Raw genomic sequence first — 17,230 nt, 5'->3', positions numbered from 1 at the left:
CTCGGAGTAGTTGGTATGAATCACCAAGGATTTTTCTGAGCGTTTACTGTCTGCGACATGGTGAGAGACAATGATTCGTGTGTCTACCGTGAGCAGAGAAGACCATCATAGTAATATATGGGGGAGATGCTGAGGCTGGGTGCTGGTTGGGACTGGAGAGGAAATTAGTATGGGCAGAAGAGTAGAGAAAGAAATCAGGAAAAAACAGATGGAACCAGCTGCAAAATTCCCTTAGAAAGTGAAACTCTAAGAAACTGAGGGCTATAGTTCAACACTGCGGTTTTCTGAGTAAATATGATTCCCCCTGTGCTGGAAGAGAGAAAATTAGAGGACTGGAAAGAACAAGGGTACAGTTCCTGGTGAGAAATGATGTGCCAATGAATGTTATTTTAAGGAACACATTGTCTGGGGAGGGAGAAGTACAAATGCTGAGATTACTAACATGAAGGGAGAGGGGAGTTGAGTGGTTGGCTTCCTTTCAGCAGTTTTTTTTCTCCCCGGTAGACTTCAGCACTTGGGCCCATGTGGACAAGGGAGCTTTGAGGCACCCACTGAACACCTCAGCAAGTTGCCAGTGACTGCTGGGGGCAGGATGGTATGAAGGGAAATCCTCCAGCTCCCTTCCCTCTCATTTCAGGGACTGAGGACCTGCTTTGTGTGGCTATATTGAGAGAGGAGGGGTGAGAGAGAAAAACAGCATAAATTTATTTTTAAAGTTTTATTTTCCCTACCACTTTGAATATTTTTTTAAAAAAGAAAACAGTAAAAATAGGAAAATAACAATTTTTGTGGCATATTTTCAAACCTGGGCTTCCTTTTCCTGTTTCTTGAAAACTGTGATCTGTCTTTAAAAAAGACTCCTGAGAGCCTGGTTTGAGCCACTGGCTGTGCAAGCAATGGTAGCCTTGTAGCAGCAGACATATTGTTTATGGTTATCCAAACCCAACACCTTCCTTAATGAGAAAGGAAGCAATAAAACAGGAATAGTGGACAGGCCAGCTGGGCTAATCAGCCCTGGCAAGAGGCCCACCCTCCAAAAGAAGCTGGAGTCCATTAATTCCAGCATCTCACATAGTTGGAAATCAACCTTCCCCAGGACTTCAGGAAGAGCAGTAGCTCTTTAAGCAACCAGAACTGGTTCCCTATGTCGCTGGTTAGAAGGAGCTGAATAGCTTTAGGGAGCTTCTTAAACCTTACCCATGCACAAAGCTCTTCTTGGGGGTGCCCCTGCCTCTTTATTCCTTATTGTATTTATAAGAGGTCCAGGTGAGAGCTCAGTAATGTTCCAGTTTTTCTTTCCATCCTTCTTGTGTGTTTTTGACTTTAAGCTACCTACTATCAGAAGAGGACAGGATCATTCCATTCAGTCCTCTCCTTTTTCACTCACTGTCCCTTCCTGAGTTCCGGATCTTATCATTTCTCCCTTGGTCTTCCTGTAAGTCTATCCTTCTTAAGACTGTCCTCTGCAGTGCTGCTGTCTGTTAACTTGACAAGTTTCTCCCTAGCTTCAGAAACTCCATGGCTCCCCCTTAGCAGCAGCAGAACTCAATCATGTGCTCACAGATTGGTCTGTGTGACTAGTTGGCAGATGTGCTATGAGTGACTTGCTTCTGATAATATTGAAAGCAATGGGAAATGGTTTACCTAAAAATAAAAGAAAGTAGATTCAAAGTTAGCACAATAATATTCTTTGCATTCACCAGAATTGTGAAATGTTTCCTTAACATGGAAAAAAAGCAAAGGAGCCAGTAAACTACACACAACCCATGGTCTGTTTTATCCACTTGTCCAGTGAGGCATGTTAAACATGGAGAAATCGTGGTGAGAACCACTGATCCATGGGATATGAGGCGAACTGCTTTCTTTAACTTGGTATCTAAGACCCTTCATAACCACCCCTTTGCTACCTCTTCTCCCTTCCTTCCCCACAAGACCTGAGGTTCACCACACAAAATGGACTCACCATTTTACAACTACATGATTTTCTTTTAGGTTTTTACTGATCACTTTCTCCCTTACTCATTCCTCACCCATGTTGTCTGATTTTTTTTTTTTTTTTCATGGCTTATTTCAAATATTACCTCCTCTGTGAAACTTTTCTCAAAACTTCAGAAAATTAATTCTCTCCTCTGGCCTCCAAAGCTCTTTGAACCTATCTCTATCCTTGACTTTATTATACTGAGTTGTAAATTTCTGTTTGCCTAGCCCTCCTACACCATAAGCAGCTTGAGAAAGCCACATTTTTTTCCATTTTGCATGCCCTATAGAATGCTTACCAGTCACTTTACTTATTAAATACTTGTTAAATAATGAGACAATGAAGTAGTTTACTTGTTAATAAGTGAGAGAGGTAATATTTTACCAATGGAAAGGATGAGTATCAGAGAAGATAACTAATAACCTCAGAACCATAAGAGCAAACGTCAAATCCTTACAGTTCCAGTTCAGACTCTGTTCACTTTCTAATTGAATTTTCCTGTTTGAGGAGACCTAGAAGCTTCTGGTTCACTAAACTGCCTCCATATTTAATATGTCCTTCTCAGGTTAGACAATCCGAGCTATTCTGAGCTCAGCCATTCCAGTATCTCATCACATTCTTCCTGATTTATTTCTTCTGTCTAATGTACTTCCTGTCAGTTTCATTAATTTTTTTCAGTATAATTTCTTTTTATCATCTCTCTGTTCCGGCGTGCCGTATTTGCCCATTTTCTTTTGGTATCAGATCAATTTTTAATTTGTGGCTTCTGTTTCTGTGTCATTTTTAGGATTTAAAATTGCATTCTCTACTCTTGTTATCTCAAACCACAGAAAAGCAATCGAGTGTAATTGCAGCTAAACATAAAATTAAAATAAGAAAATACACAAAAATGAAAGTCACTGGGGAGGCAAGGAAATTATAAGTATATGCAAGAAAATGAGGAAGAAAGTTTCACAGCCCCAAAGCAGTGACTGTGTTCAAGGATAAGTGCTGGTGGAGGAAAAGACTGGATGGCAGCTACCTGCACATAAATCACTCTTCCTCCCTACTCCAGTCCTTCTCTATGACCTACCAACCCCTCAGGCTTACTGGACTGTCCACCTACTGACAAGTCAGAGGCTCTACCAGCCTCAGAGGTAATTTCCTCTCGCTCAGGACAAACCCTGTAATCTCCCCACTTCCATGTAGAAATGTTAAAAGGTGACCCCAAGCTGCCTCTTCTTCCTGATGAAGGTTTTTGCCCCAAACAGCAATTTGTTCCCAGGGCCATTCGCCCAACATGTCCTTCATATTGGCATTGCCTTCCACACAACAGGACCTAACTATACATTGGCCAAAAAGCCTATGCACATGAAACATATGAATGGAATGCAATGAATAAATGCAAATCACTCTCCGAAAATCCCTGTCCTCTTCCATTATCAACTACTGTGATAATATTAGATATCACCTAATACTGTGGCACCTAACTTTCATTCAGCCCTCACTCCTAGGATACCCACCCCAGATTATATCAACTGACTGAGAAGTCAATTTGATATTCTTTCACCAGGAACATTCAGTATTCTTTTTAAAAAGGTTTCCTGATCCTGGGTAGTCAGGAATATAAATATTACATGAATCACAAAATTAATGGTTAACAAGCATGGGAGATTCAGAGTGGTGTATTGGATAAAGTGTGGGCCCTGGAGTTAGCAGTTCTAATTTTACTACTTAGCAAGTATGGCCTTGAAAAAAATTACTGGTTTCTTCAATGGGTTATGATGCACTCAATAGATGGCATTTGTAGCCTAAAAGGTAATACAATTACTGTATTTCTGTAAGTTGATGATGCATTTTTCACATTTTAATGGCTTTGAAATCAGAATGTTTTTCATCAGGAGAAACTTGCCAGCTGTTTACTCTCTCCCCACAGCTGTCATTAAATCGATGGTACATTTTATAATTGTTTCTGTTTAAGAATCAAGGAAATATGGTTCATGGAATGACACTGACCAAAACTTTGGAGCTCTTTTGTGGCAAACATAACTTTCCAGCTAGATTTCCCTCTTTATCATCAGTATCTTATATCTGAAAGAGAAGAGCCAAAGTTTCCCTTGGGTCATATTCTCCCATTTTCAGATGCATAGCCAAGTGGAGTCACAGATGCTAATTTACTGGGAAGCTCATCAACTTCCAGCTCCCCATTTTCATAGGCCTCTACTAATATCCTGGGAAGGGCCCTAGTAATGTGCTCATATGGTCAGATGTATTTCTAAAACATGCAAATTTGTTTTGTCTTCTTTTTCTTAAATAGGTCCCCATTGTATGAGCTTCCAGCCCCATAAAACTTACAATCACACCTGGATGTCACCTAAGGTATTAGTGTGGCACAGTTTGTGTTTAGGGTCCTCTGCCTCTCTTGAGTACTTCCTTGACCTGTGTTTCTCTTTCCCTCCATCAAAACCTGCTCCTGGGAAGGACAAATATCATATGATACCACTTATATGTAGAATCTAAAATATGACACAAATGAACTTATCTATGAAACAGAAACATGGACATAGAGAATATGGCTGCCAATGGGGAGGCGGGTGGGAGGGTTGGACTGGGAGTTTGGAATTAGCAGGTGCAAACTGGTATCTATAGAATGGATAAACAACAAGGTCCTACCGTATAGCACAGGGAACTGTATTCAATATCCTGTGATAAACCATAATGAAAAAAATATGGAAAAGAATGTGTTATATATATATATACATATATATATATATAAAACAGAGTCACTTTGCTGTACAGCAGTAATTAATACATGGTAATTCAACTGTACTTCAATAACTTTTTTTAATAATATAAAATAAAATTATTGCAAAGAAAAAAAATCCCCTGCTCTTGGGAAAGGATCATCTATTTGATATTAACACCTTAGTGTGACTTTAAATCAGTGTAGTTTACCTCTTTTCAGGTTATTTACATAGTGCATCCTCCCCCTAATGTAGAATGAAAAATTATTTTTCTAAAATGAAATATCTGGCATTAGCAAACGGACTGAAATGTTACTCTGAGCCACAAAGAGACCTTTCTTTCACCCTTAAACACACACCCAGAGGATACTCTCCTACTATGCCTACATATAGGCTGCCTAAATCAATTTCTATCTATTCAACACTATGCTGAAAAGTTCTTTCGCATGTGAATAGCAGAGAGGGCAGATCCAAATGCGATTGGGATAAAGAAATTACTTTGCTTCTTTTACACGTCTTCCACTATTTTACTGTGCTCATTCACCTTCCCCTCCCCAACTGTCTCCCTCTAACATTGACTGAACACCTGGCAAGTGACAGGCACCATGGTAGGCACCGGCACATTGAAATAAGCATTCAGCATCACTGAATGAATGAGTGAATGAGTGAGTGAGTGAATGAATCAATGAATGAAACACTGATTTATTCCGGTGGTGATACTACTGTTCTTACTCTACTAATGTGTTTTCATTTTCCAATTTTCTTCATTAACATTGTCACTGTTACAAAACAAATAAAACAAAAAACAAACAAAAAAAAAAACAAAAATGAAAAAAAAAACCCCCAACATTGTCACTGTCCTCATTTTCCTTTAGTTGTGCGTCCAGTTATTCTGGGACCCTCAAGAATAACTGTTATTCTTTTATCCTCTTCCCCTTCGATACACTTTGATATAATAAGTAGGTAAACCAGAGGTTGGCTGAGAACAAAAGTTTCCTTTTTTAATCTATTCATTACTCCCAAAGGATTAAATATTTATCTGCCTTACCTACTTCCATGATCCTGCAACTAAGATATATTGGAAAAAGTGGTATAATGTTACTGCATTTATTGAGATTTCAAAAGAATTAATCTTTATTAAGTATTATAAGCAATCATAAGCAATGATGATATTAACAAAAGAATAATCATAGTCATATTATAAACCATATAAACCATTCCCTCCACCATACACATCTACCACCAGGAGTCCTCTGATCACACCCTAAGAAGAACTGTATAAATTAGAAGGTGTCTATCCTTTCAGAATTAGCCTAAATGCCACTTCCTCTGGGAAGACTTCCCCGATTTCCCTTCCTTTACAAACTAAGGTAGATACATCCCACCATGGGCTCCCATAGCACCCTAAATGTCTCCTGTTATAGGAGTCACTGCATCTTACTATCATTGCTTGCTTCATTAACTATTTCCCCATTAGACCATAAGGTCTATGAGGATAACCACCACATCAGTCTTGCTCACCATTTTATCCTCAGGAGTCTGGAAGATACAAGAATGTTATAAACAGTTGATAGGGAAGGAAGGAAGGGAAGAAAGAAGGAAGAGAGGAAGGAAGGGAATTTTCAAATATTAGGGAAGCCAATTGTTCAGTTTATTTAGTATTCAAAATGCAATCATAAGGACAGTACTTTTGGAAATAACTCCCTTATGACTGGGATTTCACCAACTCCTTCCTGTGCTTACTGAATTGCTGAGAATAATATCAAAAAGTGTTATTTCCTCCTCTGATTCCTCTAGGTGATGAAGACGCAAATCATAGAGTCCAAGTGACTTAAGCCAAAGTGGCTCATCTTGGTCCTTATGTTATTGTTTTGGAGTCAGCCCAGCTATCTACACTATACCATCTGCACTGTATCCTAAACATCTCTCACTTTCCCATCTGACTTCCCTGTATTGTGAGATTCTCAACTCTTTCCCTTGACTCATCTCCCAAAGTACACAATTATCCTCATTCTAATGGAAGGGAGAGAGTGTGTGGACCATCCAAAGGAGTGGGTTGTCCAAACATTGTTTCTGTTTGGCTTTCAAATGCATCATGTAGATTTTAATGTAATCAGAATTTACGCACTGCCCAGAAAACTGAAAATTCTTAAGTGGCAATCCAAATTTGGAAACCACAGCTGTTTTTACCAATTGAGTCACTGCCTTTCAGGTGCCAAAAATATCACCGATCGTATTCTCCAGGGTTCAAAGAAAGTGGAAAGAGAAAAAAGGCAAAGAAAAAGTTGAGGATGAAGGTAACATGAAGCTTCTCCAGTTACAGAAATTATTATTAAAAATAACCACAATAACTGAAACAACAATAATAGCAATAAGAACTAGTATTCACTAGCAATTAAAAAAACAGGGCCTCATGTGACCTCCCTAATCTCTCTAAGAGGGAAAGAGGATAGTACAGTAGTACCTATCTGTCGAGTACCAGTTCCAGGATCTATTGTAGATATCAAAATCTGCAGTTGCTCAAGTCCCTTATATAAAATAGTATAGCATTTGTATTATAACCTATGCACATCTTTCCGTGTACTCTAAATCATCGCTAGATTCCTTTTAATACCTAATACAATTTAAATGCTATGTAAATAGTTGCCAGTACATGGCAAGTTCAAGTTTTGCTTTTTAGAACCTTCCGAAATTTTTTTTCTTGAATATTTTCAATCTGTGGTTGGTTGAATCCACAGATGCAGAACACATGGATGCAGATACAGAGGGCTGACTGTTTTCTTAGCATCCTCATTTTACAGATGGAGAAATAAAATCAGAGAAGTTAAGTGAATGGCTAAGGTCATACAACCCAAGCCACCAGACTTCAAATCCTGTATCCTATCTCTTCTTCAAACAGCCTCACCACTGACTTATGTAACCAGTCTCACATGGATCTGTTTTGGTGGGAAATTTGCCCTTTTTCCATTACTGTGGACCTAAGGAGAGGTTATTAGGACTTCTCCGAACTTCTCAAAATAGAAAAGAAACAAAGACTCCATTTCTAGCTTCCCGGTATATACTTACTAAAATCTTACCTGGTCCATCTCCAAACTGGTTTTGGGGGCTCTCAAGAAAGAGTTTGATCACTCTGCCCCAGTTTGTATCCTAGAATCAAATTCCCCAAACCATCTCCCACCCACAGGGGACTTCAGGAACAGACAGAGTAACTTTTCAACCGGCAAATCTTGGTGACCCTTCTCTGGTCTCCCAGCCCTCATCTCCCCAGGTCAGGCCAGGGCCTAGCATTTCCTGGGCTGTGGTAAGAGACTCTCATCCTTGAGGCCCTAACAACTGGGTCCAGGCTGCTATAGCCAACAGAAGGTCTAACCCATGAATCAAACCTCAAGGAATCTGTGATCCAGCAACACCCTTAGCAGACACCGTTGAAGGCAATATTTGGAAAGAGCTTTGTAAAAGACAATTGGAGAAAGAAAACCAGTTAGAGAAATAACTGAATGGGCTACTAAATGAAATGAGGAGGATGGAACTTTGGCAGACAGTATTTTCCAAAAATGACTGAAAAAATATTTCTGGTCTTATATGCCCTTCCAGAACCTTACACTCCCTCATTAAGAGGAGTTTACTTCCTCTTGTCTTAAATCCCTGTGGGTCTTGGTGACTGTCTCAATGAACACACTGTGGTTGAAAGTGATGCCCTATGACTTCTGAGGTTAGATAGAAAAGGCGATAGAGCTTCCATCTGGCTCTCTTTCTTGGGCATCTGACTTTAAAAGCTTGAGAGGAAGAGGCTACACGAAGAGGCATTCCAGCTATCAGCCCCACAAAAGTGCTAGTTGACAACTGACATCAACTAACTGCCAGACACATGAGTGAACAAGCCTTCTGATGATTCCAGCTGCCAGACTTTGAATTACCCCAGCCTTTGAGTTCTCTAGTTGAAGCTAATGGAGCAAAGACAAGCCACCCTCATGGGAATTCCTGAGCCATAGAATTCATGGTCATAATAAATGATTGTTTTAAGCCACTAAGTTTTGGTGTAATTTGTTGCACAGCAAGACATAACCAGAACAGGAATGTAGGCCTGAGGGGACCTCTGAACATGTTGTATTTGCAACAACCAAAAGGTGACTCCAGGCTCTACTGCTCATTTTAGCCATCCCTTGCCAGGTGCCTTCTGTATACAGATCATTTCTCTTGGAGGCTCCACTGCTTCCCCCTGCACTTAGCTCTCCCCTTCCAAGTCCATCAGACATGTTTTTAAAAGTCTGAATTTCAGTTGTGCAAAGGGTTTGAGCCCTTTTCCTTAAGTTTCATTGGCCTTGCCTGGACAAATCAGGAGGTGAACTTAGCCCTTTATTTCAGTCTCTCAGCATTTCCGTGATCGTGAAGCAGTACGCAGTGGTGGAGAGTAATGGGTAGTGGGGAGAAAGGGAAGTACCTAATTTTTAATCCATTTGCCTTGGTTTTGGCCTAGAGCTACCTATTCTCCTTAAAGAATTACATGAACACAGTTAGAACCTTCACTCACAGTGTCATGATATCACTGAATCATTTTACTTCCAATGACAATCCTTTGATCAGGTTATTAGCCTCATAACTGGAAAAGCCAAAAATATAAGGACTTGTCTTGTACACTGTTGTAATATGGAAACTTAGCATAGTGCCTGGAGCACAGTAAACACTCAATAAAAATCTATTGAATGAAAGGATGAACGAATGGATGAATGAAAGAAATTTCCTCCCCTCTTTTTAGAGACCAATAACTAATATTGGATTAGCATAACGTGGTTAGAAAACTTAGTGTTCAATAGGTTGACATTCTACTCCATTAAGTAATATGTTTTTCTATCTGCTCAAAGTAAGTACTAAACCTTAAAACTGTGAGTTCCTCAAGGGCAGAGCATGTCATATTCCATTTTGTATCCTCAGCACCTGGCACTTTGCCTGGTACTAGCTGAAAGCTCAGTAAATATTAAAAATTTAAATATTAAAAGCTTAAGTGAATGTTGGGACTTCCCTGGTGGTCCAGAGGTTAAGAATCCGCCTTCCAATGCAGGGGACGCGGGTTCAATCCCTGGTGGGGGAACATGGGATTGAACAAGTCCCCACATGCCTCGGGGCAACTAAGCCTGCACTCTAGAGCCTGCCTGCCACAATAAGAGACAAGCCTGCATGCCTTAAGGAAGATCCCGTGTGCTGCAACTAAGGCCCAATGCAGCCAAATACATAAATTAATAAACTAATTAATTAAAAAAAAAACTAAGTGAATGTCAAACAGAGATTGATAGAGGTATTTCAAATCACTTAGCTCTCCTAGGCTCTGCCTAGTAGGAGACAGTGACAGAGAAGGGTGCTGGTCAATGTACCTGATCCCCAGAGGGATCAGACTGGGCTGCAAAAATTCAGAAGTCCTGAGGCCTCCCAGCCTCTAAAGACTCAAAAGGCTATTTGTAATCTGAGTATGACATTGGTATGAACACAAAAAAGTATACAGACCTCCACTTTAGCAATTAAAAGCACTTTTCTGTGATTGCTCCAAACAATATTTTCTTTACAACCAATTTTATAATAAGCCACTGATTTATTTGCCAATTCATTTATTCGTTCACCCCATGTATATCTTGTTTTTTGGTCGTGCCTCACAGCTTGCAGGATCTTAGTTTCCGGACCAGGGATTGAGCCCATGCCCCTGGCAGTGAAAGCACAAAGTCCTAACCACTCGACCACTGGGGAACTTCCCTCATTCATCCCATATTAATGGGGGCCTACCTGTTGCTATTTTTCTGCAAAGATGTATTTAATCTGCTCAAGAGAAAGCTGAACGTTCAGAAGGTCCTCATTCCCTGGAAAAGGACCTGACAAGGAAACTAAAGATGAGATATCACCATTTTGTAGAGACAGATGGAAACTGCAGACATAAGATCCTCACAATTCAGAATTAATAGTGTATTTCAAAATGTGATCTTCATTGGGTGGATCTGCATTGACAGATGACTATTAAAAATAGAGATGTCTGGGATCCATTCCAGACATACTAAATCAGAATATCAGAAGTGAGACTGGAAACTTCACAAGCAATTTCTGGTGATTTTGATTATACTCAAGTTTGAGAACTATTGACCACAGGTGTCTTGCTAATAGGACCTACATGCAATTGCTTAATTTAATCTATCTTCCCCAACATCTCTTCAAAAGTAAAATGTTACTTGGCTGATTCTAAGATGCCTAGGAATAGTGTAAATGTGGCTCAGAACTGCCAATATCCCAGACCACAATTCCACTGAATGAATGTAATCATTCTCTCCTTAAACTAATCCAGAATAAACTTCTGCAAAAAGAAAGTAAACCTATTCTTCCCTTAAGAAACTCTCAATTTAGAAGCCAAGTATTACAAAATATTTATTATTAAAATAGAGAAGCTTTTAAACTTGGATACGGCACATTTAAACCCTTCTCAATCTGAACAACAATCAATGACAATCATAAGCTGTGAGAGGTGACTTTTGGCCATGCAAATTTAGACTGTGCTATTTTTCTACCCGCAGTGCTAACATCCAGCTGGAACCCTGTGACCTTTTCCTTGCCTTACCCCAGAACTCACTCCTCTCCTTCCCCAGAGATTTTTACTCACTTTCTGAATTTTCCTAATCTGGTCAGAGAGTGTGTCTAACAGGCGAGTTTTCAGGAAGTCCATCACCTTGACCACCCGGCCATCAATGTAGCAACTGGAATAAAAATAAAATAAGAATCAGATAAAATCTCGAGCAGAAGACTACAAATATACTTCTCTAGCCAGAGGTTTCTGTTGCCTGAGGAAATAGCCCAGGGTTCACCTGGGCTCTTCCATTCTGAAAAGTTTTGATCCTTGGTATTTTCAGACAAATAATATACTTTTTAATCCTCTTCATTTTCACCTCCATTTGTGGGCTAATATTGTGATTTTTTTTCAGCCTTTGTACATTGAAACTGAATTTATTGCTTTGCAGGAACTGACAGGAGTCCATAACACAAGTTGGGTAATAGGGACAAGCTTACTTTATTTTCCCTCTAGGGAAAGTAATTTAAACCCCCTCCCATACCATCTCTACTCCCACCTTAAAGTATAATAAAGGTATGTGAGAGGTTTGAAAACCTACTCAAACATTTTGAAAGGTTTTGACACCTTTAAATAAGAAAACAACAAAAATCTGATTTAGTGCAGTTGAGTGGGTCTCAAAGATTTCATCCTCACTTCACTTCTCTGGGCAAAATACCTTGTTGTAGTCAACCTCCTTTCACCTCCAGAATAAATGAATGAATAAATGAATAAAGAAATAAATGTCAGGCAGAGTAAAGTCCAGGTGCCCTCTCCTAAAATAGCAACAAATTTGGCACTCATCAGTGTGGTGTTGTCTCTGGTTTTGTTAGGTAGCTTAAGTGAAACATCAAGTTGTGCTGATTCTATGTTGTTAACATTTAACCAAAACAGATCCATCCGGCTTTGTGGGGACTATGTGTGAATCCTTACTCTGAAAACTAAGCCCAGGGTTAGGTGATCTTCATTGTCTCAAATCTCCCAACACTCATCTTTGCAAAATTCCAAATTAAATCAATTTAATTTAAATCAATGCTTATGACTCCTGGGTGCCTTTTCCAATCCACTTAGGTCTCCTTGGCTGATGGATAATGATAGATTATGTCATTTTTAGTGAGACACAAACCTCTCAGTACATATTATAGAACTATGTAAAAATTCTTTTTAATGTTGAATTCCCATACTAATGCGCAATGTAGTGGAATGGTTAAAGTTCTTTTGTAATTGCACTTTCAACCAGGTGCTCTGGTTGAAGTGAGGATGGGAGATGAGTTCCTCCCACTCAGATTGCCTCTTGGCCTCTCTCACCACCTTACACATTTCCACAGAATCCAATGTTTAAATCATTGGTATATTGGAAAGAGTATGGGTTTTGGAGCCAGAGATATTTGAGTTCAAATTCCAAATCAGGTATTTACTACCTATATGATCTTGGGCAAGACGCTTGGCCTTTATGGGCCTTAGTTTTCTTATTCTTAAAAGAGAGGTAACACATCTACTTCTTAGGATTGTTTGAAGATTGAGCAGATAAACCTAAAATGTCTGGCATATAGTAGGAAATCAACAACTCCTAGTTCTTTTCTGATTTCTCTAATTTTCAGCTCATAAACAATAGGGGACTGACTAAATTATGTGTGTGCATAGAATTCTAAAAGTGAGATTGTTGTGTCAAAGCATACGTGTTTTTGAAAATTTGGGTGGTTACCTATATTAGGGAATAAAACAAACCAATGACAAAAACTTTCACCTCATTCCTGGTACAGATGCTAGACTTAGATCCAAAAAACACTTATTATGTGCAACATACAGAGCTAGTAATGTCCATGTCCATTACCTCACAATCTCCTTCTATTAGTGCTCTGCTGTCAGCACCTCCAATTTTTTTAAAGTTGTGATTAGATAGCACGCTACCTGAAAGCGAGGCATATGACAATACTGCAGTGCTCAAATTAAAAATAATTCATGCAATGTTAATGTAGCACACATTGAAGGGCTTGAATATTTGTACCATATTACATGATGACTATGCATATGATAAAAATGTACTGTAATTAGTGTTCTTTTATGTTTTAGCCAAATATGTTATAGTTTCCTCTTTTTTCTTTGTTAGCTCCCACAAACTATTTTAAACATCAGAGTTTATAAGTTTTGCTGGCAACACATATATTCTAATGCTCATTGAGATAAAAGTGCCATATGTACTTTTTCAAGATGTAGGATTCCCTGTGAACATGCTTCCTACCTCACATAATCCCTGGTCCAGGGCTGAGGGGCCTTCACTCTTCCCCTCCTTCCTTTGGTCTCTTTCCTCAAGTACACAAAACTTGGAGTTAGAAAACCTTGGTTCAATTCCAGCATTGCCACATACTACCTATATGATACTGGGTTTCCCCTTCTTTAAAATTGGTTTAAAAAGTCCCCAAACCTATAGTATTTTCACAGGGTTACTGTACCAATAAAAATCAGGAGAAATTCTGGGCGCAGAACCTGGCACATAAAAGGTATTCAATAACGAGATGGCAGCAACCTAGACTGAAAAGCCATGGGATGGGGTGAGAAGCGGAACATGTCTGGAGAAAGACAGTATGCTCATCCACTGTAGGATTTGGAATGAGGGAAGTACGGAGGAGCAAAAATGGACTCTGGATTTCCAGTAGGTGGGAGGCAGAGAGAGACAGAGGGCCGGGGGCAGCGGGGGTGGCGGGGGGGGGGATGGGGCTGGGGAGAGAGAGAGGGAAAGATGGAGAGGGCTGTGATTATGTAGCAAAAATTTGGAGTTCAAAAGGACCTTAGTAGTCATGTGGTCTAAAGTAGGTAAGCCTGTGACAACATACCTGAGAAATGATTGTGTAGGACAGGGAACCCACTCTCATACACTACAGGTACTGTTCCACTGTACCACAGATCAGATCCTGGAAAGGTCTTCTACCATGGGTCTAAGATTGGCTCCCTCTAAAATTATTCACTCAGTGGCTGTTTTCTTGGAACCAGGAATAGTCCAATTCCTTCTTCATGTGACATGTAGGGGAGGAATTCCAGTAAAAATTTTGGCTTAAGCTTTTTAGAACCTATTCTTGGCCCCACTTTTAACCTAACAAGCTGGATTCAATCAGTCTTCGTTGGTTTCAGGCTATTCCTGTGGACTGTGAATTAGACTGGAGCGGGGAGAGCTCCAGCCAGGAAACCAGTGTGACAAGGTTATCTTATCTCAACAGTGCAGGCAAGAAGCAATCTGGGTCTAAGTAAGGGAGATCATGGGAAAAATCAAAGTATGAGCCTGTGAAGAAAGAACTAGTAAAACAAAGCCTCAGTAGAGTGTGAGAGACAGGGAGTCAGTGATGACCACGAGCTGATGAGATAGAATGCCTTAGAGAGCACTGGTGCCAAGGACACACAGGCTAGTCAGGCTAGGTTTCAGGTTCGTTGAAGGAGATAAATTATTCTGCTTGAGATATCAAAGACAGAGAGAGTATCAAAGAGAAAATATGCACCAGGTACTTGGAGAAAAGTGTGATGGAAAATGTTGACCTGGTTGTTTTATTCAGTTCATAACTAATGAAGGAAGCCATGGCCATAGATGAGCTGTCTAAAACCAGAGAAGTTAACAGAGATGGCAGAGACCTTCTAAAATGCTTCTCAAATATGACCCTGGACATTGCCTCTATCTTAGGCCTGAATGAGTCCCATCCTTGCCAAGCCTGACCATCACAGTGTCTTTTTAATCATTTCAGTCTGAGTCAGATTCACACTTGGATGCGAAAAGAATCTCCATATTATACTGTGAAATTTCAGCAACTTTCATTTGCAAACATAAACCCACATTTATATTGTACTATGGAAATAAGAACTTTGATCCTCCAGAATTTGGTATTCCTTTTTAAGAGAGGGGATAATTTAACCATAGGTATGAGTTGATAACTACCTGAACCTTTTTGTTGGGTACCCCTGCACAATTAGCTTGCTGCACTTACCTTTCATAAATGTGAAGCTTCTAAGAAAACATTCAACATCAACATTCTGTGGTTATTTGAAAAACTCCTGCCTATTACAGAGCTTTGGTTCTCTAACAGTGGCTGCCTGTGGTAAAAGGCTCAATATAACATTTAGATTTGGACAGGATAGCTTTGATGACTACATGGTAAGAATAAATTGTTAAAAATGGTAAAGATGGTGATTTCTAACCAAGACTGGGTAAGAGGAAGTAGGACTGGGTTTCAACTAACTGTCCAGTTACCTGGGGGCAACTCTCTCTGCTTTCCTCTGTCTTCCTCACTGGGGAGATAAAGATGATTCTGAGCCACCAGCTGGTCTCTCCTTAAGAGTTAACTAGTTTAGCAACAGCTACAAAGGCACCGGAAGACAAACAAATCAGAGAGGAAAGGAAGGATTAAGGGAAGGAAAGAGAGAGGAAGTAAGTTCGCCAATTAGAGGTGCTTTGGCAGCTTCCACATAAACCCTGGCAGAATGGCTGCTTCCAGAAATACTTAGACTGGTAATTTTAGGTAAATCATAGTCCTCTAAGCGCTCCTGAAATTTCAGCATCTCTTAGGACCACACCACAAGTGGCTGAGCTGTTCAACTAAAAGCTGAAGCCAGGAGAGGCTGTGCAGAAATAACTTTTCTGTGAACTGTTACTACAAATGCAATACGATTGAAACTTTGGTGTATGGACAAATAGCCTGTCTGGCTCAGTACCAGCAACATCATTCGGTCCTCTGCTGGCCTCTAGATTGGCAGGTCATATCAAGCACACACCTGGGGAAGTGGCAAAGACTGCAGAGTATACAAAGTAAATGGAACTACTTGCCAATTCATTCATCAACTCTTTTCGCGCTCCTTAGTTTTAAATTCTATTTCTATTTTAATACCTTTCATCTTACAGTAAGTCCTCTACATGCGAACCTTCAAGTTGCAAACTTTCAAAGATGTGAACATGTACTTGCATGTCCAATCACATAAGTTTGTTCACGTGAAACTGCAGCTTGTCGCCCCCCCAACCCCCGTCTCCTATTGCTTCAGCTCTACCATTTCCCACCTCCTCTCCCTCCTCCAGTCAGTAATTCTTGCCTGTTCACTCAATGAAAGCCCCTGCATGCCAGCTGTTGTACTCTACTACTGTACTTTTCAAGGTATTGTAAGATTAAAAATGTTTTATTTTTTGTATTTGTTTGATTTTTAGGTATTATTTGTATGAAAAGTATTATAACCCTATTACAGCACAGTACTATATAGCCAATTGTGTTAGTTGGGTACCTAGGCTAACTTTGTTGGACTTAACGAAGAAATTGGACTTGACGAACGCGCTCCTGGAATGGAACTCATTCATATGCAGGGGACTTACCGTATTTAAAATTTTGCCCTTTATCTGTTTATTACAAAAGAAACAAGTGCTCATTATAGACAAATTAGAAAATGCACATAAACAAAGTTAAAATATGAAAATGAAAAATCACTGATAATCCCAACACCTAGAAAAACTCATTAACATTTTGCCTTATACCCTTTCAGACTTTCTATAGTAAATGCACATAAAATTTCCCATAATTAGTTATTTTAGAAACTTACTCCAGATCCTATTCCACTAGCATATAAACTTAAAACTGTCCCAACTGAGATTCCCAAGTCCACATCACAAAGATACTGACAGAAATATTAGAGACTCCAGGTGAACTTTTCTTACTCTTATTTTAATTCCATTCTGGCCACTTAGGGATCCTCTGCCAGGCGCAGGTCTCAACTTTCTCCTCTGCCAGCCAGGTTTTAACCCTGATTCCCCTCCCCCCTTTCCCTAGGCCCCTAGATGTAGTCTTCAGGATTGTACCCCAATTAGCCACTTATGCCCATTAGCCTCTTAAAACATTTAATGAGGAGAGTTTGTTGGCTCCAGGGGCAGCTGGTTTTGTTTACCTGGCTCTTTACTTTAAAAGGAAAAACCTTTGCCCCTTATTATCT

The 17,230-nt window shown here is 39.7% G+C and overlaps 1 protein-coding gene across 3 annotated transcripts in view; it reads right to left on the bottom strand.

Annotated features, from left to right (window-relative positions):
- Positions 1-17,230, bottom strand: part of HPSE2 (heparanase 2 (inactive)) — a 748,913-nt gene that overhangs the window by 148,832 nt on the left and 582,851 nt on the right. For all 3 annotated transcript variants that reach the window (XM_057737262.1, XM_057737263.1, XM_057737264.1), the window contains one exon: positions 11,336-11,429. In XM_057737262.1, the coding sequence (XP_057593245.1) occupies positions 11,336-11,429 (94 nt within the window). The remainder of the gene's footprint in view (positions 1-11,335; positions 11,430-17,230) is intronic.

Source organism: Hippopotamus amphibius, chromosome 5 (genome assembly GCF_030028045.1).
Source record: "Hippopotamus amphibius kiboko isolate mHipAmp2 chromosome 5, mHipAmp2.hap2, whole genome shotgun sequence".
Lineage (NCBI taxonomy): Eukaryota > Metazoa > Chordata > Mammalia > Artiodactyla > Hippopotamidae > Hippopotamus > Hippopotamus amphibius.
This window is presented reverse-complemented; position numbering and strand designations above follow the sequence as displayed.